The following is a 22,939-nucleotide window of genomic DNA, read 5'->3' on the forward strand; positions in this document are numbered from 1 at the left end:
GAATGCAACACATTTCATTCATTCACTCCATTCCAGCCATTACTATGAGCCGTTCTCCCTCACCAGCCTCCACTGATAGGAACTAACATGGTTATTCTGACAGAAGAGAGCAGAACATTCAGTCAGGAATGTGACTTTATAACTTACCGTTACTGTAGGGGCACTCTGACCTGCACCCAGCCTCCTTGACCAATCCTAAGCAGTGCCAAAATGAGAGTCGTAGCAATAGTTACCACAAACAGGACACACAGACACAAGGGACATTTACAAGACACGCACAGAATACACACAACAGACAACACTGAAAAATGTCTGCTCTTCCTCACCCATGCATTCACACCTTAAGCAGTTACCATACACATAATTTCCTGAGGCAAGCAGTAGGGTTGTGGTTTTGAGTGTGAGTTTAATCACCTGCTGCTGTGCTCCATAGCCCCTCCGTTTCCTGAAACACAAGAACAAGTACCACAATGTAAATAGGAGGAACAACGACAAACACTCAGACATACTACAGAAAACACACAAAATCATATATAGCACATGAAGCAGACGAACGTGCGACACAAACACATACGTATACGGCAGACAACACATATAGGACAAACTGACATGTACACAAAGACATGTACCATTTTTGCAAGTGGTTCCCACCACCAGTCGCAGGTCCATAAGGCTGTGCACCCGTGGTGCACCTGTGGCAATCCACCGTTGCCTTTAGAGAGATAGTCAGAGACAGCAGAAGCAAGACAGGTTTAGAGAGAAATTACCACACAAACAAGCACATTGTACACACACAATCTCTGTCTCTCTTTCTTATACACACACACACACACACACAAACACACACACACTACCAGTCTCACCATATTTGCCAGCGGATTTGCCTCCATCACCACCACCAAGGCCCAGTTGCTGAGCACCATAAGGGAAGCTTCCATCACCTGCTGGGAGAGTTTATTACAACAAGTGTATTTAATTGTGTCTAATACTGTTATAACAAGACCTCACATAAACATTCACAACCACACACACAAACAGTTTTTTTTCTTCCTCACACATCCACACTGTATAAGCAGGGTCACAAGTCACAGCAAGGAATTGTAAAACAAAAAATTCATGGGTCATAATGCTCTTACCATCCAGTCCAGCAGTATTGACTGGGGCTCCATTGTAAGGAAGCTGACTGACTCCACCCCCTGTGGAACACCACAAGGGTCGCTTATAGTCTCATCATCTCTCCTCCCATCCCACAGACCACATCAATGCATGGAAAACATGTGACTCAATTATGGCATCAACAGTATGCAAATGTTTAAAATGACAATGATTACTGTCTTTCCTGTGACAGTGACCCTTGAGTTTTTGACAGGGACCTTGGAGTCCCTCTGTTGCTGCTTCAGTGTTCATCACTGACTTGCTTTTTTCTTTGTCTAATCCCTCTCTTCTCTCCATCTCTTTACTTTTCAGCCTTTCTCTACCTCTTTATTTTTCCTGACCACTCAGTTTTTTCAGTCCTTTTTCTGCCTCTATTTTCTCTTGTTCTTCCTTTGTTCACCCTCCTCTTTCTTTAGAGTGTATTTACCCAGGCCCGTATCATGCCCCAGCCCCATTGGCTGAGCAACCCCGTAGGGCTCTGGGCCATACCCGCCCAACTTCCCACCATCAGGCCACAGCCCAGCAGGGACCACAGGCTGGCCCCCATAAGGCACCAGGACCAGAGCCAGCACCCCCTACAMACACACACAGGTTACTGCATGAAGCAGGAGGCATGTGATTTAAACAGAGATGGATTACACAGATTACACAGTGCTGATCAGAGTGAGCATAGAGAGTATGTCAGAAGAGAAGTGAAACACAGAATGTGTGTATGATTGTGTGAAGGTAATCATAAAATTGAGAAACTTCAATTTGTTTCACTATGTGTCCTCTAGAATGAAGATATATGTAGACATAATCATCCAGATGATGTCATGAATGATGTGCTGAACATGCATATTTTGAAAAGCTGGCATTCCTGAAACAGATGTTTTTCAAACATAACTGTCTGGTTAAAGGGGTCCATATGGTGCACGTTCATGGATAATTACATGATTATGGATTAATTGATCAGGTATGTTTTAGATGGTCATTCCTGATGGTAATTCGGAGTGTTTAGGGTGAGTGATTAGGTATTACACTGTGACATGTCCAGGGAGCATTTCATTACTTTCGTTAGCATGCATGTTTTGGAGTGTGATGTTATTAGTGACATCAATTAGGGTGAAAGTTATTCTCCTTCCATGTGTACATCCTGCTTGTTGATGCCCTCTATCTTTTCAAGACAGGACATCTTTGGGAAACATCCACTTCTTGACCCCTCTTCTTCCATRWCAGGGTGACTTCCTCACCATATTTCTCCTGTCCCTGTGGATATCCTCCTGCGCCAAGKCCTAGAATAGCAGAGSAATAAAACAAACGATGAACCCCTGGGCGGTTAACTCTGTGGTTAGATAGAGGTTCCCTAAAGTGATGAAGAAAAACCCACATAAGACAACTAGGAGATATTGACAAGACATGGTTGGCAGAACATTGGCATGGTCCAGCGTTATTTCCAAATGGGAGACAATTGCTACACCTAGCATCCACACTGTTACATTACACCTAGAGTCCACACTGTTACATTATACCTAGCGTCCACACTGTTACATTACACCTAGCGTCCACACTGTTACATTACACCTAGCGTCCACACTGTTACATTACACCTAGCGTCCACACTGTTACATTACACCTAGCGTCCACACTCTTACTTGACACATGACATGTTATATGATTATGACCTGACAAAATACTTCCCTCTTACCTCTCTCAATGCAGACTTGGAACGATTGTTATTTGTTTTGAGTAGGCCTAAGTAAGATCCTAAATTAGGAGGTTATAACTACTTATGAGTTGTTATGACAGTTTATGCAAGTTTTATAATGCACTATAATGCCTTATTTGTATATATGCCTCATAGAAAGTGTTACTGACCTTCCTCATCTTACTGAGAGCGAGTCAAGTTCCCACAGAATAGAACAGTTACCAGATTGAGTTATTATTGAGTTATTATTTATGCTGCTGGTGATTCTCTGATCCACCTCACCATTCTGTATACTTCTGGCCCTTCTTTGGACACCATGCTAACAAACCTCCAGACGAGCTTCAATGCCATACAACACTCCTTCCGTGGCCTCCAACTGCTCTTAAATGCAAGCAAAACTAAATACATGCTCTTCAACCGATCGCTGCCCGCACCCGCTCGCCCGTCTAGCATCACTACTCTGGACGGTTCTGACTTAGAATATGTGGACAACTACAAACCCCTAGGTGTCTGGTTAGACTGTAAACTCTCCTTCCAGACTCACATTAAGCATCTCCAATCCAAAATTAAATCTAGAATCGGCTTCCTATTTCGCAATGGCATTCCTTCACTCATGCTGCCAAACATACCCTCGTAAAACTGACTATAGTACCAATCCTTGACTTCGGCGATGTCATTTACTTACAAAATAGCCTCCCAACACTCTACTCAGCAAATTGGATGTAGTCTATCACAGTGCCATCCGTTTTGTCACCAAAGCCCCATATACTACCCACCACTGCGACCTGTACGCTCTCGTTGGCTGGCCCTCGCTTCATATTCGTTCCAAACCCACTGGCTCCAGTTCATCTATAAGTCTTTGCTCGGTAAAGCCCCGCCTTATCTCAGCTCACTGGTCACCATAGCAGCACCCACCGTAACACGCGCTCCAGCAGTTATATTTTACTGGTCACCCCCAAAGCCAACTCCTCTTTGGCCGCCTTCCTTCCAGTTCTCTGCTGCCAATGACTGGAACAAATTGCAAAAATCACTGAAGCTGGAGACTTATATCTCCCTCACTAACTTTAAGCATCCACGTCAGAGCAGCTTACATCATGGCACCTCATACATCTTAATAGCATCCCACCGCACTACCATCTCATAGCACACCTCATCCCATTGATTTTATTTTCATTTTGCTCTCTCTTGCACCCCAGTATCTCTACGGGCACATTCATCTTCTGCACATCTATCACTCCAGTGTTTACTTGCTAAAATGTAATTATTTTCGCCACTATGGCCTATTTATTGCGTGACCTCCCTAATCTTACTACATTTGCACACACTGTATATCAACTTTTCTATTGTTTTATTGACTCTACGTTTGTTATCCAATGTGTAACTCCGTGTTGTTTGTGTCGCACTGCATTGCTTTATCTTGGCCAGGTCACAGTTGTAAATGAACTTGTTCTCAACTGGCCTACCTGGTTAAATAAAGGTGAAATAAAAAAATTATGAGTTGTTACTGGTTTATGAATGGTTACCTCCTGCTCCCTTCCCTGCCTTGCCTCCCAGCCCAGCAGCACATCCGCTACACTGTTGGGTACCCAATCCCTGAAACATAATTATAATCATCAATCAATTATAATTATGTCTGTATGTGAGCGGGTCAGTTAGTTGGTCAGCCACCCACAGATGTTAGTTGGTTGGCTATAGATGATGAGACCTACCGGCTCCATAACCATTGCCTCCAGTACTAGCACCGTAGCCATTGCCATAGCCTGTGAGAAGAGGGGCATGTTAAAACCTTGACAAGAAAGCAGACATTTAGTCTCAAACAAAGCCCAAACAACACTGCATGTAGCTTTCCAGCTCCTCTAGCTTTTTTCAGCTCCTCTAGCTTTTTTCCAGCTCCTCTAGCTTTTTTCCAGCTCCTCTAGCTTTTTTCCAGCTCCTCTAGCTTTTTCCAGCTCCTCTAGCTTTTTTCCAGCTCCTCTAGCTTTTTTCCAGCTCTCTAGCTTTTTTCCAGCTCCTCTAGCTTTTTTCCAGCTCCACTAGCTTTTTCCAGCTCCACTAGCTTTTTTCCAGCTCCTCTAGCTTTTTTCCAGCTCCTCTAGCTTTTATAAGTTTTCCACAACAGTACTTCCTGTACAGGGATAGAAAGGTTAACAGATAAGGACAGTGCATGCCATGTACAGACAGACAGATAGACAGATAGAGAAGGACAGGTGCATGCCATGCACACACAGACAGACAGACAGACAGACAGACAGACAGACAGACAGACAGACAGACAGACAGACAGACAGACAGACAGACAGACAGACAGACACAGACAGACAGACAGACAGACAGACAGACAGACAGACAGAAAACAGACAGAAAAACAGACAGAGATAGACAGAGACACATGCCGACGCCAAATACCTGCAGGCACTGCATTGGCCCCCCCAGCTGGGGCTCCACCTGCATGAGAAAAAAGTAGTCGAGGTCACTTCCTGGTGGTACAGACCCTGAGGATCTGTCTTCTCTCATTTAAATCACTTCTCAGTTACAACTTTGTGCAGTTGTCTTCCGTCTCTAGAGAGGCAGCTATGTTTCACAGAGCTACTGTAATCCTCAGTCATTCCCAACATATCTATTGAATCTCGTATTTCATCGTCAATGCCTCAGCTCTATACTTCAGTCTACAGTGTCAATCAATCAATCAAGTTTATTTTATATAGCCCTTCGTACATCAGCTAATATCTCGAAGTGCTGTACAGAAACACAGCCTAAAACCCCAAACAGCAAGCAATGCAGGTGGTAGAAGCACGGTGGCTAGGAAAAAGTCCCTAGAAAGGCCAAAACCTAGGAAGAAACCTAGAGAGGAACCAGGCTATGAGGGGTGGCCAGTCCTCTTCTGGCTGTGCCGGGTGGAGATTATAACAGAAATCTATGCCAAGATGTTCAATAATGTTCTATTCATGTTAAGTAAAGCAAAGCATGGTCAAATAATAATCATGAATAATTTTCGTTGGCTTTTCATAGCCGATCATTAAAGTTGAAAAACAGCAGGTCTGGACAGTGGCAGTTTCCATAACCGCAGCAGAACAGTTGAAACTGGGAATAGCAGCAAAGGCCAGGTGGACTGGGGACAGCACTTGCACGTTCAGTCCGTTGCATGCATCATGCCCGGTATGTCCTGACGTCGTCTCTCTACATCTGTAGTTATATTTTAAGGCACTTTTACCTTAACTACTCAATCGGTGACATTGAACAGCTATTTGACAATGGGCGAAGCCTGCTGACTCACCCATTTCCCATAGCCGGTTCCCGCTCTCAGCCCCTGGATGCTCTCTCCCCATTTGATCACCGACTTAAACTCCTTGCGTCAAGCTGACATCTCTACCCAACCTCAATACATCAGTATGCAAGCAGCGTGCACTCATCATTCTCAATCATGGACAGTCACGTACTTGCTGGGCAGCATTTCACATAACGTACCTGCGGACAATAACTGACGAGATCTTCTGGTCTCACCCTATGAGACATCAACTCTACTCAATTCCTATGTTGCAAGAGCAGATGGCTATACTATGCGAAATGAGAGAAAACTGCGATAAGGTCCGTGCTTGTGGAGAGATACATCTATACGAGAAGTAGCAAGTATCAAACCCAGAGAAGATAGTAATTAATTACCTGGATACATCAGAGTGCCAAAAGTGTTATGATAATTAAATAGACCTTACACCTGCGCAATTTCCCTAGACCTGCCACCCTGTTGCTGGCGGGCCTTGAACTCCCTCCCTCCTCTCCTTCTTTCTTTTACAAACCCCCCCTTTCTCTAAACACCAATACTTCATGAATTTCTTTCTACATAGATAAATCATACAAGCTTGTTTTCATTGTCTCTCTGCTCTCATCTAACCCTGACGGATTCCTATAGTTCCCACTACCTGCTTTATCTCCTAGTATTTAATGCACACCTGTGAAGAGAAAGATGTATGAACAGTAAGGCCCAGAATGAATGGTCCTGGTTTCTAGTTTCCAAGACTGATCCTAGATTGTATATGATATTTGATGACGCTGTTGAAGATGATGAGGAAGATGTGGGTGCAACATATTCTAGCTACGAAAACAAAGAGAAAATTTCATTTTTATAATTGGATATTTTTCATTTCATTGATGATTTCTAATCTTCAACATTTGTAATCTTAGTCTGTGTGTATTGGTGATCTTTGTTTTTAAGTATTATGTGTTTGTCGTCCACTCTCTAAAGCCACGCAGGATCCCAGTAAGCCCAGACGGCAGCAGCTGAGCCTTAGGCTGGCGGCTCGACCCTTTCAAAAAATAAGGGTAGTTTTTATTGGGGCACTGTAACTTCCTCCCTACCACAACATCACTTCCTCCCTTACCTGACGCATCAACAATCCGGTTCGCCCCGTGTGTCTTGTTGGTCCCATGTCCTGTGCTGTCTCCATCTATTCGCATCACTCAAACCTTCTCAAATTTGAACAGGCAAAATTCTAATTTTTTTTGTTAATACAGTTGGCTCCATCTCAATGTGGGTCAAGATTTCATTATGGAACTATATACGCACATTTATTTTTGGGACCTACATATATGATGGTTAATAACCTAAGAAAATTATATGAAAAATATGTAATGTGTTAGATGGAGATTTTTAGATTAGTACCGAACCCTTACAATCTAGATTTGATTAACTAAGACTTATTGTCTAAAAACATCATATGAGTGGTCCACAATTCTGAATCCACATCACTGGTCCAATCTACAGTCTGACTCTCCTCCTGCTTCTACATTTACCCAAATTATATTTCCAGTTGTTTTACCAATTCAGTTGAAATAATAAAATTACTGCTACTCATTTCTCCCATCAGCAAGAACACCCTCACAAAGAAGTCAGAGGCCAAACCCCTCGACAAAGAAAGATCCTCAAGATGCCCCACCAAAGTCGTGCTGCTACGGGTGGGTGCTATGTGTGTCTTTCTCTGGCCATGAGTAAATTATTGTATATTACTTGTGTGGTGTCGTTTATGTGCATATGTTCCAAAAAGTCGTGTTATGTTTTAGAACATGGTGGCAGAGGAGAGGTGGATGAAGGCATTTTGGAAGGGAGACCAAAAAGAGTGTGAGAAATACGAGCAAGGCTCAAGTGTGTCATCCTTGAGGTGAGGAATAGTCTGTCATGGGTATGTGTATTGGTTAAGTGCTGAAGTCAGATTGTGTTGACTAATTAAGCAGTAAGGCCTGAAGAGGGTTAGGAATATGCGAAAATTATGAGAACTAGACACGACTAGGGCTGTTTCTTATGCACGACGCATCGCGGAGAGCTTAGACACAGCCCTTAGCCTCGGTATATTGGCCATATATCCACAAAACCCCACTGGATGCTTGCGCCTTACTGGTGATTCTCTACTGTTATATAAACTGTCGACCTTCTACACATACGACGATTCACCAAATTTCTTGTATTGGTCTTTACATTTGGCCCTTCTTTTTTGTTAGAGACGACTGTATTAGTAAACAAAACCAATACCAAGGATTGGAGCTTCTACTATGCATAATTTTTAGCATCAATCACACTCCTGTCTGCTATTACTATTTCGCGAAAGTGTGCGAGAACATCCTAGCCTATCAGAGCTCCAAGCTGCGCCTCTGCTGAATTTTAAGAAGTGCGAAAGTAAAACTATATAAAACTTATGCTTCTCACTGCCTCATTATTCAACTGCCGCATCGGCGTGCACACGCATCAATGAAGCCTGAGTCGAGGGCAGTTCCTTTCTGGAGCAGTAGTGTGCAGTACAGAGACCGAACCTGTCTGCGCATCAAAGGTCGTACGGTATACCTTATTGGTTCTGGAGTTCTGTTATTACTTTGTAGTAGTATTGTGGTGCCTTGGAACAAACTACTATTACATACCTGTATGAGAGGAGCGTTGTCTGTCTTAGACTATAAACTTCTCTCTTCCAGACTCAGAGTTATGTGATGCATCCTTTCTGTCGTAATGTCCGCCAAATAATAACTGTGACGTACGTGATAGTATATCATAACTGTGACGTACGTGTTTATAGAAAATCAGCTACCTGTTACTTTTACGCAGTAGTGTGCATGTAATATATAGACCATTGTGACTATCCTGTGCTGAGATGCTCTAATGCGAATTTAATACAAAACTGTTGACTGTGTTTGAGTGCCCGTGTGTGCAGCGTCAACGGATTAAAGCTGTGACCAACCTACCGATACCTTGGAACTTTAACCGGCTGTGTCTGTAGATAGTCCTAGTCACTTTGATCCGAGAAGAGTAGTTAGCTCTATAATGCTATTCTCTCTGAAATCTACAATAAGCGGCTAATGCAGGGGCCAGTGCTTCTATAACTCTGGAGGCTGACTCCAATGATTCAAGTGAAGCTATGGTGACACAATGTCCCCCCAGGGTTTACATCACAGCTGTCACTTCTTACCACCAGCAACCCCGTCCCTCTCACGCCACTACCGCCTTACATCACATCCTCTAAGGGAACAGAAACACAGCCTGCATAATATATACACACTAGACTGGGGCCGGACACACGCACCCTGTTTCATTTCTATAGAGACTAAGTGAATGCTACTAATACCAGACTGGGACACACCCACATGTACTATTTTTTCCCATGTGTTTTGACTTTAGACAGTTAAGGAATTCAAAGGGGGAGACAGGCAAGTCTTAGAGAAATCCGGCGGAAAGCTGGGCCCTGGGCTTGAACCCCGGCATCCAGGTGAGGAGACGCGTGTGATTATGCCGGGGAAGTGTTAACCAAACACCACAGCTCTGCACATGTATCCAATCTTTGCCACCACAAGTGCCAGTTTTACTCGGCCCAATGTTCCCGTTGTCACGGCATATAGGTTGCTCACGCGAATTGAATATTATACCTATCCACTCCAACATCTCAAACACTACACGCCGCCGCCCATCTGACGCTCATGTGTACCGCTTATCACGTTTTGACAAGCGAACTCTCAGCACAGTGTCCATCTGTGCGAGCTATTGTAGACTGGCATGGTCGTAGTTTCTGTCAGCTTTCACATCTGTGTTCTGCGCAGGTGCGCCCTGTATATGTTTGTCCCCGATCTTATTGTCTGTTACCAGCATTCTTGGGAGTATGGAGAGAAATCGGGTGAACATTAATTCTTTGTGGCTTAGGTGGAGTGTTAACACACGCGCGCCTGGTGCGCTTTTTCCATGTGTCTAGTTGAAAACCACGAACATCCATCCATGGCCTCGTTCCGATAGCCAAACTCTTTTGTTCTATTTTCAAGCATCTTCTGATAAGAATGAAATTACGCTCCATCTGACTGAAAACCACTGCGCACCCGTATGCACGGGGCGACGGGTGGGGCGCGAGGCAGGGGGGAAACTATCCCCCCCCAGAAAATAAAAATAAAGTTTACGAGAGCACCCTATGTCCACTAAATGCTCCGGGGGGGATAGCCCAACTGGGCGCGTACTTTTGGCCGGCCCCTGTTGTTAGGATCTGACCGCTGTTGTTTTCTACCCTCTGGCGTGTCCCAAAAAGAATAGACCGAAACGTGCCCCAATTCGACTCACTAGTCTTCACTCAATGATACATCAGCAGTGATATTGCAGACCTGTCTGGCCAAAGCGGCATAACTTTTAAGCCAGTCAAAGTCATCATAATGTTGATATACATATGTTTCGCCAGCAAGTAGAGTCTATAGTGTTCTGTTTCCTGTCTTCTCTCCTCTAGCTGTGGTGATCTGAACGGGAGTGTCTTTCTTTGGTGTGATTCGGAGTTCTGGTATGAGAAGCCCTGTTTCTATAACCAGGATAAGTTCAGTGCAAGATCGTTATAAGGCACCTCGGTGAGAAGCAGATGTGAAGGAGCACACCAACATCGCAGTCGCATCCCCGACTCTGAATCGCTATAAGACCCGCCTCATTCATCACCGACAGAACAAGAAGAAATGCTCTGCACGCACTCTATACACCCGAGAATCCTAGGTAGTTAAATCTTTCACCAGTAGCTCTTTCTGGTCGTGACATAAGTAAGCTAATACCGAGTATTATACTCTCATACAGCATTGCCGACAGATGATGTCTTGTTATATTATTGAAAGAGAGATAACTTATGCAACCGCGTGTGTGTTTGTTTTGCCAGCAGAACTAGGAACTCCAATGCGATATCTTTGATTTAATGATTACTGAGACATGTTCTTGGTCTCTTGAGTCTAGCGCTTGAGTGGATGGAACACTAGTACACAGTTATGAATTACCCTGAAATGGAATAAGATGGTATCCTTAGATTTAAAATCATCTATGGTATGAGGTAATTCCACCGGTCTAGGGCGAGAGCATACAGAGTTTAGTCGGCATTAGAGGTTAATGGCTCAAGTCTTCTTTTCAAGCAAGAGATACTCTGAACGTTGGGAGACTGAGTCGTCAATAGAACAAAGCTACACAGGAGAGGCTTGCCCAGAGGACCCAGACACCCCAGCTTTCCCATCATTTACACTAGCCCGCACGGAGGACACTTACTTTGGCTGTAAAGGTCGAAAATACCAGTCTTGTGAGGTCGAGGCTATTTAATAAAGTTATCTGAAGTTTCATATTGGGGTGCAAATCACGGTTAAGACTGTGAAATGCACAGATAACACAGATTAGACTCCTCCCTCATCATAAGTGCACCTTCATGATTCCAGGATTGTGCTCATAGATATATGCATGTTTAGAAAGACAGATGTGCATGGGGTATGGAGCAGATTAAGGTATTCAATAAGGTAGTTATTCATTATATTTTCTGTTGGATGCAGACTGTTATACATATTTTTATAATGAGGCTTAAGTCGTTACTGAGTATGAGAGAAAATAAATAGAAAACATGACGACAACAGTATTATATAAATATATAACAGTATATACACAGACAATTCTAAAAAAATTTATACTCGAAATCCCTATTATAAAAATATGTGATAGTAGTAACAACAGTGAAATGAAAATGGCTAAAATATACATAAAGACAAAACAAGCACTCGACAAAGCACAACAACAAAACATGTCAAGTCAAACAGATAACAATAAACATTAGAAGGAGCTCGGCACGATTAAACTGGATTAGACCGCATGAAACTCTACTATCATGAATTTAATGATGAACTAACTCAAAAGAAAATAACAAAAAAGGTAGATAAGACAGTAATGGATACATAACACCACACTACAGTACTGCTGGTCTCACGAGAGAGTACATGCTCGCAGGCTGCATCAACATAAAAACCAGGACGCAGGAGGACGGGCTCAAATGATAATGGCATGATAGTAAAGACCGAGAAGTTGAACACCAAAAAAAAGCATCAACACAATATGGAACCCATGTAATTATATCATTCCGCAAACATCCAGCCATTACCACAACCCATTTCTCACCCAATAAATAAGTGCCCGAATAACACAAACCATTCTCGTATAAATAAAAAGAATACAAATATAAAATAAAAGAAAACGAAAGTAAAAAACAAAAAAAGACCAAAAAAAATTATAATTCCAAGCGGCGTGATAAAAAAAAAAGATTTACTGCCTAGGGAATAAGAGTAGGTCCAATGGAGGTAGAAATATAGAGCCGTAGCATAGGTATGAGGGAAGGGAGAGGTATTATCCCAGGTGCATCAAGGCTCACCACTCGCAGAAGGCATTGGCGCACTGGTTGTCTGCTCCACACTCTGCGGGTGGGGTCCTGACGTTCGCCTATGGGATAAATTAAAGGTTAATAAAGAAAAAAAATAAAAAATGAGAATAATCCTTTCCTACGAGACCATCCCACCCATGACGGGCTTATCCTACCCTCCACCTGGGTGCGTCCACTCTTAATCCTCCTGCTCCCATACCATGGCGTATATCACTCGCATGCCATCCACTACGCGCTCGAGTGGTATCATTCCTATTGGTGTTGCGCCTTCCCACGCCAACCACTGGGGGATATCCACCAGGCTGAGTCGCTCCCTGGAGGGTATCCTCACTGTCTCCACCCTGCTGTTGGTGTATCACCTCTGCTCTATTGCGTACATAAAATGTAGTCAAGGTGGGTTCGGGCAAAGTGATAAAATAACAGTTAATGAAACTTCTCTTCTGAGATCTACTAACTGATCTCTAATAAAAAATAAAAGCTACTTGGGTAAAGGATCTTGACTCCAAGAGCAGAGCCACATCTCAAGTCCTCAATTCCCCCACTCTGATAGTCCGGAGGACTACTGCTCTCGTCGTGGACTCCACAACCCAGAACTCCCACCCGCCGATTCTTAGAAGGCTGGAATTGGTGAATACCCAAGCTCAGTATTAGCCGCACAAAGTAGAGGATGGTAAAGTGCTTTAATAACAGCAGAAACGAGACCGTATGACTTTGGGGGCGGGCACAGATCGTGCCTAGTCAGCACAATCATTGTGGCAGTGTAGAGGCCTGTTGTCCGGTGAAATATACTGATAACTACGTAAGATCAGCTCTCCCTGAGGGTGTAGTCCTTACACTTTCCTCCACGCTCTTTGCGAGAGAATTACTGCACCTTTTCCCTCCAGCCTTGTGGGTACAATACTTATTCCTCCGCCGCGTGTCCTGTCTCCCAGAGCGTCCAGGCACTCTCTGGAAAGATCAGATTTAGGCTACAGAGCAGAGAAGAGGAAAAAGGATTAAGATGAAAAATCAGAAAGGACAAATGATTAGGTTTATGTAGAGAGAGTTGACATGATAAAATTATGTAAAATAACGGAGAAGATATGTTATTATCCAAATACCAGGACCTCTATGAGACTGCACATAGAAATAAAACTAAACGTATAGTGATACATAATGTTATCCTTAGAAGACTACCCAATAGAAAGACATCAAGTATTCTATATATATATGAGCCGTATGACAGAATAGTAGAAAGTATCGAGGAAGAGAATACTAATTATAAGGAGAGAGCAGTGAAATAGAAAGACAAAGCGAAAAGCTTTGTCTGCTCCATTCTTGGTGGGAGTATCCTCAATGCGCACTTTGTCCTAGAGCCTTGCATAGGGATGCACCTTCAGTTAACTCCAAGCAGATTCATCTTAACTTTAATATTAGATTTCCAATATACATCAACCTAACATGGACATTAAAGAACGTTACTGTGAAGAGCGTAACGTGGATCTAGTGCACATCTGCCAATTTCGATTTGTAGTTCTCCATAGTGTCTATCTATTTAGTTGCACAGAATCAGCTGATCCACATTAAACGGAGAGAAGATGTTGGTTAGTTTTCTGTCTGTCAGTGTCAGTTCCAATACCTGCTCCATAGCCGTTGTTTCCTGCCCCAGGATAGCTGCCTGCTCCAGCACCGTAGCCTGTGGAATAAGTCAACAAAGCTCAGCACAAAACCCTGTGATTTACTTGAGACCTGAGCGACACGATCCCTAAACTCATCGCATTGTGATTGACCCTGTTACCTGTAGAGGAAAACATACAGCGAGCACTCATCACATAATACTGCTATTGGCTCCAAGCCTGCGGAGCACAACATCCATGCCACATTACATATCAAACTGTGATTAGGCCGTAGCCTGTGACATACAACATCATGCACATTACATATCACGATCAATTTACCAATTTGGGCCACTGTGGAGCCATTTGGTTACGTATGAAGAAGTTGGGCAAAATCGTGTAGGCTAGAGCTATGAAGGAAAGCCACCTGGTGTGGTGGGTGGTGTGATGTTGAGAGGTTGACACGGTACCACATACAAATAGATGCACGTCTTTTTGTATCTCCCCCGATCGTCTGAAATATACATCCTCAGTACTTGGAAACTCAAAGAATTTAGAAAATAAAATCAGATTTCGATCCTAGAATTGCACAAATTAGGACTCATTTTGAGTCTACTCTCCTATTAATTATCCTGGTATCTGATCAGAGTTTTTAGATTAATGGAAGTCCCTAGAACTGTTCCTACATAGGCACTGCAGGCCTGTGCAGAGCATCCCACACGATGTTCCTCTCAGGGCTTGTAAGGTCGCATCACGCTAGTTCTAGAATCCACTTCTCCGTTAGTTCTGTTGGTATTTCAAAGCGGCCGATGAGATCACATGTTAGAAAAAAGACCTATACAATCTTCCAAAAGAATAAATGTAATTTCCTCTATACGTAGTAGTTATTCTAAATTTTTGCCAAAAGTTTTTGGCACCACCAGTATCCTATGGGTTAATGCTGATATACTTCTAAATGAGTTCTCCCTATACAGTAGTGTATGAATTTGACGATTTCCACAAACTTCACCCTATGTTGTTTCCTTTCTGACAAAAAGGGTATCCCCAGCACTTCTCTAAGCAATATTGCATATCCTTGTTTCAAATGATTTCCTGCCTGAGCAACAGGCAAGTTAGATTATCTGTTTGGTTGCGCGTATGTCATTTTAAGGAGCGAAAATTTGCATAGAATATAGGAGTTGGATTACCTTATCCTAATATAAGATTTCTCACTTTGTAATCGACACTATATACTAAAACCCTGACCCTACAAATAGAGAGGTTAATGTTCTTAAACTGTAACCCTAGGCACATACCAAATGATAGATGATTTTGTGATTGGGCCCCTAAACGGGTAACCAATATTAAACACTTGAAGATATTTTAAAACATGATTTGTTTGCCGGAAACTAACTTTCAAAAATTTGACATATGAGTAAATAAATCGATGGATTCAAACATCAAATCAAATTTTGCACAGCATTGTCAACAAGTACACGTCCGATGAAGTTAGCAGATGTTAATCTAGGACATTGCATGACACTACAGAAGTGCAAATGCGTAAAAGAAAAGTACTATTTGTGTTGCATATTTGTATTCTCTGTCTTAAAGCGAAATGCTTCTACTGGGCTATCCTGAGTTTGCCCAACCTTCATGCTGCCAACAGTAATATGCTAATGACCAAATGTGATCACGCTACTGCAACGTGAGGTCCTCGTATGTTATACACCCTAACTCCATCACATCCACATCCCCCTGCCCTACCACATAACTGTGACCAGTCAGAAAGATATGTTTACACAAATCCAAGCCATAGTGAAAATAAGACAAACCTGCAACTCAGGTCAAATTTCAAGTCAACCATCCCTAAAGCAATTCATCAAAAGCTTCCAGTGTGCTTCTAGAACACAAATATAGAGCCAACAAGACCGGTGCATCATTCATAGAGGGTATTATCATATACAGTGCCTTCGAAAAGTATTTAGACCCCTTGACTTTTCCACATTTTGTTACGTTACAGACTTATTCTAAAATGTATTAAATCGTTATTCCCCCTCATCAATATACACACAATACCGCGCAATGACAAAGCAAAAACAGGTTTTTAGACATTTTTGCTAATTTATAAAAAATGTAAATGTAAATATCACATTTACATAAGTATTCAGACCCTTTACTCAGTACTTTGTTAAAACACCTTTGGTAGCGATTACAGCATTGCGTCTTCTTGGGTATGATGCTACAAGCTTCGCACACCTGTATTTGGGGGAGTTTCTCCCATTCTTCCCTGCAGATCTTCTCCAGCTCTGTCAGGTTGAATGGGGAGCATCGCTGCACAACTATTTTCAGGTCTCTCCAGAGATGTTCGATTGTGTTCACGTCCAGGCTCTGGCTGGGCCGCTCAAGGACATTCAGAGACTTGTCCCGAAGCCACTCCTATGTTATCTTGGCTYTGTGCTTAGGGCCTTTATRCTGTTGGAAGGTGAACATTTGCCCCAGTCTGAGGTCCTGAGCACTCTGGAGCAGGTTTTCATCAAGGATCTCTCTGACTTTGCTCCGTTCATCTTTGCCTCGATCCTGACTAGTCTCCCAGTCACTGCTGCTGAAAAACATCCCTACAGCATGATGCTGCCACCACCATGCGTCACCGTAGGGATGGTACCAGGTTTCCTCCAGCCAGACATGAAGATTGGCATTCAGGCCAAAGAGTTCAATCTTGGTTTCATCAGACCAGATAATCTTGTTTCTCATGGACTGAGAGTCCTTTAGGTGCCTATTGGCAAACTCAAGTGGGCTGTCATGTGCCTTTTACTGAGACGTGGCTTCGGTCTGGCCACTCTACTATAAAGGCCTGATTGGTTGAGTGCTGCAGAGATGGTTGTCATTCTGGAAGGTTCTCCCATCTCCACAGAGGAACTCTGGAGCTCTGCCAGAGTGAGCATCAGGTTCCAGGTCACCTCCCTGACCAAGGCCCTTCTCCCCTGATTGCTCAGTTTGGTAGAGCGGGCAGCTCTAGGAAGAGTCAAGGTTGTTCCAAACTTCTTCCATTTAAGAATGATGGAGGCCACTGTGTTCTTGGGGACCTTCAATGCTGCAGACATTTTTTGGTACCCTTCCCCAGATCTGTGTATAAAAACCTGTTCCCGGTTTGTCATTATTGGGTATTGTGTGTAGATTGATGAGGATTTTTTATGTATTTAATCCATTTTAGAATAAGGCTGTAATGTAACAAAATGTGTAAAAAGTCAAGGGGTCTGAATACTTTCCTAAGGCACTTTAGCCATTGACACAAAGTGATCGCTACAAACGACAGTTAATGGCACATGCAGGTGGATATAACACACAGATTGTATGGGGTTACCAGTTTTGGTTYCTTTAGCACCCTGTCCATTGGGCTCTCCCACTCCTGGACCATATCCTAGAGACCACAACAAATGTTACTCGACAGTGCTACATTCACAATATTACAGCCACAAAAAAAATAGAAAAAAGGGACAGACACAGAGGTTTACCATTGCCTTTGCCTCCCTGATCACTGGGAACTCCAGCTCCTGGACCATAWCTTGGAGACCACTAAACAAGTTAGCTCTGTAGCTTATAATAATAGAAACAGCGTCCCTCTGTTATAGCACTTGCAACACTAAGGGTTGTGGGTTCGATTCCCGCTGGGGCCACCCATTTATAAAATGTATGCATGCGTGACTGGAAGTCGCTTTGGTTAACAGTGTCTGCTAAATGGCATATATTATTATATATTATGTGTCCGGCTTGAAGGACCATGAAAAACACCACCACCCAGAGAGTGGTTTAAAATAAGAAACATATCGCCCTGTCTCCTCCTACTGTGTCATTGTCCTAACAGGGGACCCACTTTAAAAGACTAGGGGGCACTATTTTCACGTCCGGATGAAAAGTGTACCCAAAGTAAAGTGCCTGCTACTCAGGCCCAGAAGCTAGGATATGCATAGTATTKGTATATGTGGATAGAAAACACTCTGAAGTTTCTAAAACTGTTTGAATAATGTCTGTGAGTATAACAGAACTTATTTGGCAGGCGAAACTCCGCGGACAAACCATCCAGGGAAAATTTATTTTGAGGTCACTCTCTTTTCAATGGATTTTCTATGGGGATCTAGATTTCTAAGGCACTTGCTTGCAGTTCCTATCGCTTCCACTGGATGTCAACAGTCTTTAGAAATTGGTTGATGTTTTTTTTCTTTGAGAAATGAAGAAGTAGGGCAGTTCAGAACGAGGGTCGAGTGAAGTGTACTGTTTGTTAGAGGCGTATGACCTGAAAGCTCGCTCCACTTTGTTTTTATCCGCTATTGAACGCAGTTTATCCCATCTTAAATTTTATCGATTATTTACGTTAAAAAATACCTAAAGTTGTATTAGGAAAGTTGTTTGAAATGTCTGGATCAAGTTTACAGGTAACTTATTAGATAATTTGTAGTCATGTTGCCCGAGTTGGAACCAGTGTATTTTCAGAATCAAACGCGCCAAGTAAATGGACATTTTGGGGATATAACGAAATAATTAATCAACAAATAGACCATTTGTGATGTTTAATGGACATATTGGAGTGCCAACAGAAGAAGATCTTCAAAGGTAAGGCATGAATTATATGTTATTTCTGACTTTTGTGTGTGCCTGGGCGGGTTGAATTATGATTTTCATGTGTATGTTTGATGGGGTGCTGTCCTCAAATAATAGCATGGTTTGCTTTCGCCGTAAAGCCTTTTTGAAATCTGACACTGTGGCTGTTATTAACAAGAAGTTCATCTTTAAACCGGTGTATAACACTTGTCTGAATTTATGATATTATTATGAGTATTTCTGTTTTTGAATTTGGCGAGCTGCTATTTCACTGGGCGCGAAAGGATCACTAGGAAGTTTAAACAGTCCTCTCCCTGTGTCCAACCACTCACTGGATGGTGCCAGAACACAGTGACATTACAGAGACTGAGAAGAGGTTTACCATTGCTTTTAGCACCATTGAGAACTCCAGCACCTGGACCATATCCTAGAGACCACAACAAGTGTTACAACTAGAGGTCGACCGATTACTCGGAATGGCCGATTAATTAGGGCCGATTTCAAGTTTTCATAACAATCGGTAATCTGCATTTTTGGAACACCGATCACGGCCGATTACCATTGCACTCCACGAGGAGACTGCGTGGCAGGCTGACTACCTGTTATGCGAGTGCAGCAAGGAGCCAAGGTAAGGTGCTAGCTAGCATTAAACGTATCTTATAAAAACAATCAATCTTAACATAATCATAGTTAACTACACATGGTTGATGATATTACTAGTTTATCTAGCTTGTCCTGCATTGTCATATAATCGATGTGGTGCCTGTTAATTTATCATTGAATCATAGCCTACTTCACCAAACGGTTTATTTAACAAGCGCATTCGCAAAAAAGCACTGTCGTTGCACCAATGTGTACCTAACCATAAACATCAACACCTTTCTTAAAATCAATACACAAGTATATATTTTTAAACCTGCAATATTTAGTTTAATATTGCCTGCTAACATGAATTTCTTTTTTAACTAGGGACAAATGTGTCACTTCTCTTTGCGTTCTGTGCAACAGAGTCAGGTTAAAACGGGTGTCACTGACTCTCTGAGGTCATTAAAGATCCCATGGCACTTATCGTAAGAGTGGGGTGTTAACCCCGGTGTCCTGGCTAAATTCCAAATCTGGCCCTCTACCATCACGGTCACCTAATAATCCCCAGTTTACAATTGGCTATTCATTCCCCTCCTCTTCCCTGTAACTATTCCCAAGGTCGTTGCTGCAAATGAAGAACGTGTTCTCAGTCAACTTACCTGGTAAAATAACGTAAAAAAAAAAATATAATATATATATATATATGCAGCAGTTTGGGCGCCTGGCTCGTTGCGAACTGTGTGAAGACCAACTTCGCCAAACGGGGGATGATTTAACAAGCTCATTTGCGAAAAAAGCACAATCGTTGCACGAATGTACCTAACCATAAACATCAATGCCTTTCTAAAAATCAATACACAGAGGTATATTTTTTAAACCTGCATATTTTAGTTAAAAGAAAGGGTTAGCAGGCATATTAAACTAAGGGAAATTGTGTCACTTCTCTTGCGTTAATTGCACGCAGAGTCAGGGTATAGCACAGTTTGGGCCGCCTGGCTCGTTGCGAACTAATTTGCCCAGAATTTTACGTAATTATGATATACATTGAAGGTTGTGCAATGTAACAGGAATATTTAGACTTATGGATGCCCCCCGTTACATAAAATACGGAACGGTTTCCGTATTTCACTGAAAGAATAAACGTTTTATTTTCTAAATGATAGTTTCCGGATTTGACCATATTAAATGACCTAAGGCTCGTATTTCTGTGTGTTATTATGTTATAATTAAGTATATGATTTGATATTTTGATAGAGCAGTCTGACTGAGCGGTGGTAGGCAGCAGCAGGCTCGTAAGCTTACATTCAAACAGCACTTTTCATCCAGCAGCTCTTCGTTGTGTGCTTCAAAGCATGGCGCTGTTTATGACTTCAAGCCTATCAACTCCCGAGATTAGGCTGGTGTAACCGAATTGAACTGGCTAGCTGAGTTAGCGGGGTGCGCGCTAATACGTTTTCAATCGGTGACGAAACTCGCTCTGAGACCTTGAAGTAGTTGTTTCCCCTTGCTCTGCAAGGGCCGCGGCTTTTGTGGAGCGATGGGGAACGATGCTTCGAGGCTGGCTGTTGTCAGATGTGTTCCTGGTTCGAGCCCAGGTAGGGGCGAGGAGAAGGGATGGAAGCTATACTATTACACTGCAATACTAAAGTGGCCTATAAGAACATCCAATAGTCAAAGGATATGAAATACAAATGGTATAGAGAGAAATAGTCCTATTAATAACTACAACCTAAAACTTCCTTACCTGGGAATATTGAAGACTCATGTTAAAAGGAACCACCAGCTTTCATATGTTTCATGTTCTGAGCAAGGAACTTAAACGTAAGCTTTTTACATGGCACATATTGCACTTTTAACTTTCTCCTCCAACACTTTGTTTTGCATTATTTAAACCAAATTGAACACGTTTCATTTTTATTTTGAGGCTAAATTGATTTTATTGATGTATTATATTAAGTTAAAAATAAAGTGTTTCATTCAGTATTGTTGTAATTCGTCATTATTACAAATAAAAATAAAAAATAGATAATTGTCCGTATTAATCGGTATCGGCTTTTTGATCTCCAATAATCGGTATCGGTAATCGGCGTTGAAAAATCATAGTCGGTCGCCTCTAGTTACAACCACTGATTATTCAAAACCATTTGCATTCCCACAACACACTGCTCTTTATCCTAGTAATTCAACACATAGATTCTTAGCCATGCARAAAAKAATATCACYGAGACAAGCTGACRAGCATTTGGGAGGATATCAGCAAATTTCATGTCACCAAAAATATATTTTTAAAGATAGTTCTAAATATACAGCTCCACTTCAATACAGAAAGAGACAGAGACAGACTGTGKCACAGACAGGGTATCAGAGGTTTACCATTGCTTTCAGCACCGCTGGGTTGCTTAACTCCTGGGCCATATCCTAGAGACCACACTAGTCATTACTTTACACTACTTGCTCAACACTGTTTACAATTGACCATTGGAAAGCTCTGTTACATCCTTTCCAGAACAGTTACAGGCATTCAATAKGTCTGTCYGGTTAAAGRGAGACTTACTTCCAATATGGTCTTAACTGTAAAGCTGACAAAGACATAATTGTTGCAGTGGCAGTGCCATCCAGCATGCAGAACAATGTGCAGATCCCCACTGATGAAGACCAGCCAGAGAAACAGAAACAACCCAGTAGCAGAAGTCTACCATTTTTAGCACCAAGCCCTGTAGACACTCCAGCTCCTGAACCATATCCTGGAGACCACAACTACTGATACTGAACACTGGTTACTCAACAAGCCAAGTAAGACTTATAGTCKRAGGTTCTGTAGRTTATCATACGAGAGTGASKGYGAAAGAGKGATTGAGAGACTGTAACACTCAGATAGAGCTTTACCATAGCTTTTACCACCGTTGAGGGCTCCAACTCCAGGACCATATCCTAGAGACCACAACAACTATTACTTAACACTGGGTCAAAGCAAGTTAGCGCTGTAGAATTTATTATCAAAAGTTTTGTAGGTTATGATAATGAGTGCCATCCAGTTATTTAAACCCAGAAATTTAAACTGGCATTACCATTGCTTTTAGCCCCACCATTGGGAACTTCAGCTCCTGGACCATATCCTGAAGACCACAAAAGCTGTTATTCAACACTGCTTATAGAAAATCAAAACCACTTGCATAAACACAACACATGTTGTCTTTGACACAGACAGACAAGATGGACAAAGACAGACAGAGACACACAGACAGGGTATCAGAGGTTTACCATTTCCTTTGGCTCCCTGATCACTGGGAACTCCAGCTCCTGGACCATATCCTGAAGACCACAACAACTATTATTGAACACTTGTTACTCAACACAAGTTAGCTGTGTAGATCTGATCATCAGAGGTTTTGTAGCTTATCATAGGAGAGTGTCAGATGAATAGAGATTGAGAGACTGTAACACTCTGAAAGAGGTTTACCATTGATTTTACCACCATTGGGAACTCCAGCTCCTGGACTATATCATGGAACCAGAACAACGGTTACTCAACACTGCTTATAGACAATTGATCAAAACCACTTGCACAACACATTTTGCCCTTGATCCTAGTATTTCATCACATAGCTTATAGCCGTGCACAAATATCTAGCAAACACCAGCTGGATGTGTTCAGGAGCTTATCACCA

General features: G+C 42.4%; 2 protein-coding genes across 2 annotated transcripts in view; both read right to left on the reverse strand.

The window, feature by feature from the left end:
• Nucleotides 1–59: 59 nt before the first annotated feature.
• LOC111979905 (uncharacterized) lies at nt 60–5,356 on the reverse strand. The gene is made up of 9 exons (XM_070449797.1): nt 5,249–5,356; nt 4,552–4,602; nt 4,366–4,435; nt 2,388–2,429; nt 1,137–1,196; nt 864–941; nt 610–712; nt 341–445; nt 60–96 (listed from the first exon to the last, which is right to left on the reverse strand). Exons 1-9 carry the CDS (start codon nt 5,354–5,356, stop codon nt 60–62), a joined length of 654 nt encoding a protein of 217 aa, XP_070305898.1.
• Nucleotides 5,357–14,050: 8,694 nt separating this feature from the next.
• LOC111980137 (uncharacterized) overlaps nt 14,051–22,939 on the reverse strand; it is a 43,299-nt gene continuing 34,410 nt past the window's right edge. Inside the window, exons 17-21 of the mRNA XM_070449798.1 lie at nt 22,533–22,583; nt 22,340–22,387; nt 22,158–22,202; nt 17,452–17,508; nt 14,051–14,191 (exon numbers count right to left, since the gene is read on the reverse strand). Of these exons, the coding sequence (XP_070305899.1) occupies nt 14,051–14,191; nt 17,452–17,508; nt 22,158–22,202; nt 22,340–22,387; nt 22,533–22,583 (342 nt within the window). The remainder of the gene's footprint in view (nt 14,192–17,451; nt 17,509–22,157; nt 22,203–22,339; nt 22,388–22,532; nt 22,584–22,939) is intronic.

Source organism: Salvelinus sp. IW2-2015, linkage group LG20 (genome assembly GCF_002910315.2).
Source record: "Salvelinus sp. IW2-2015 linkage group LG20, ASM291031v2, whole genome shotgun sequence".
NCBI lineage: Eukaryota > Metazoa > Chordata > Actinopteri > Salmoniformes > Salmonidae > Salvelinus > Salvelinus sp. IW2-2015.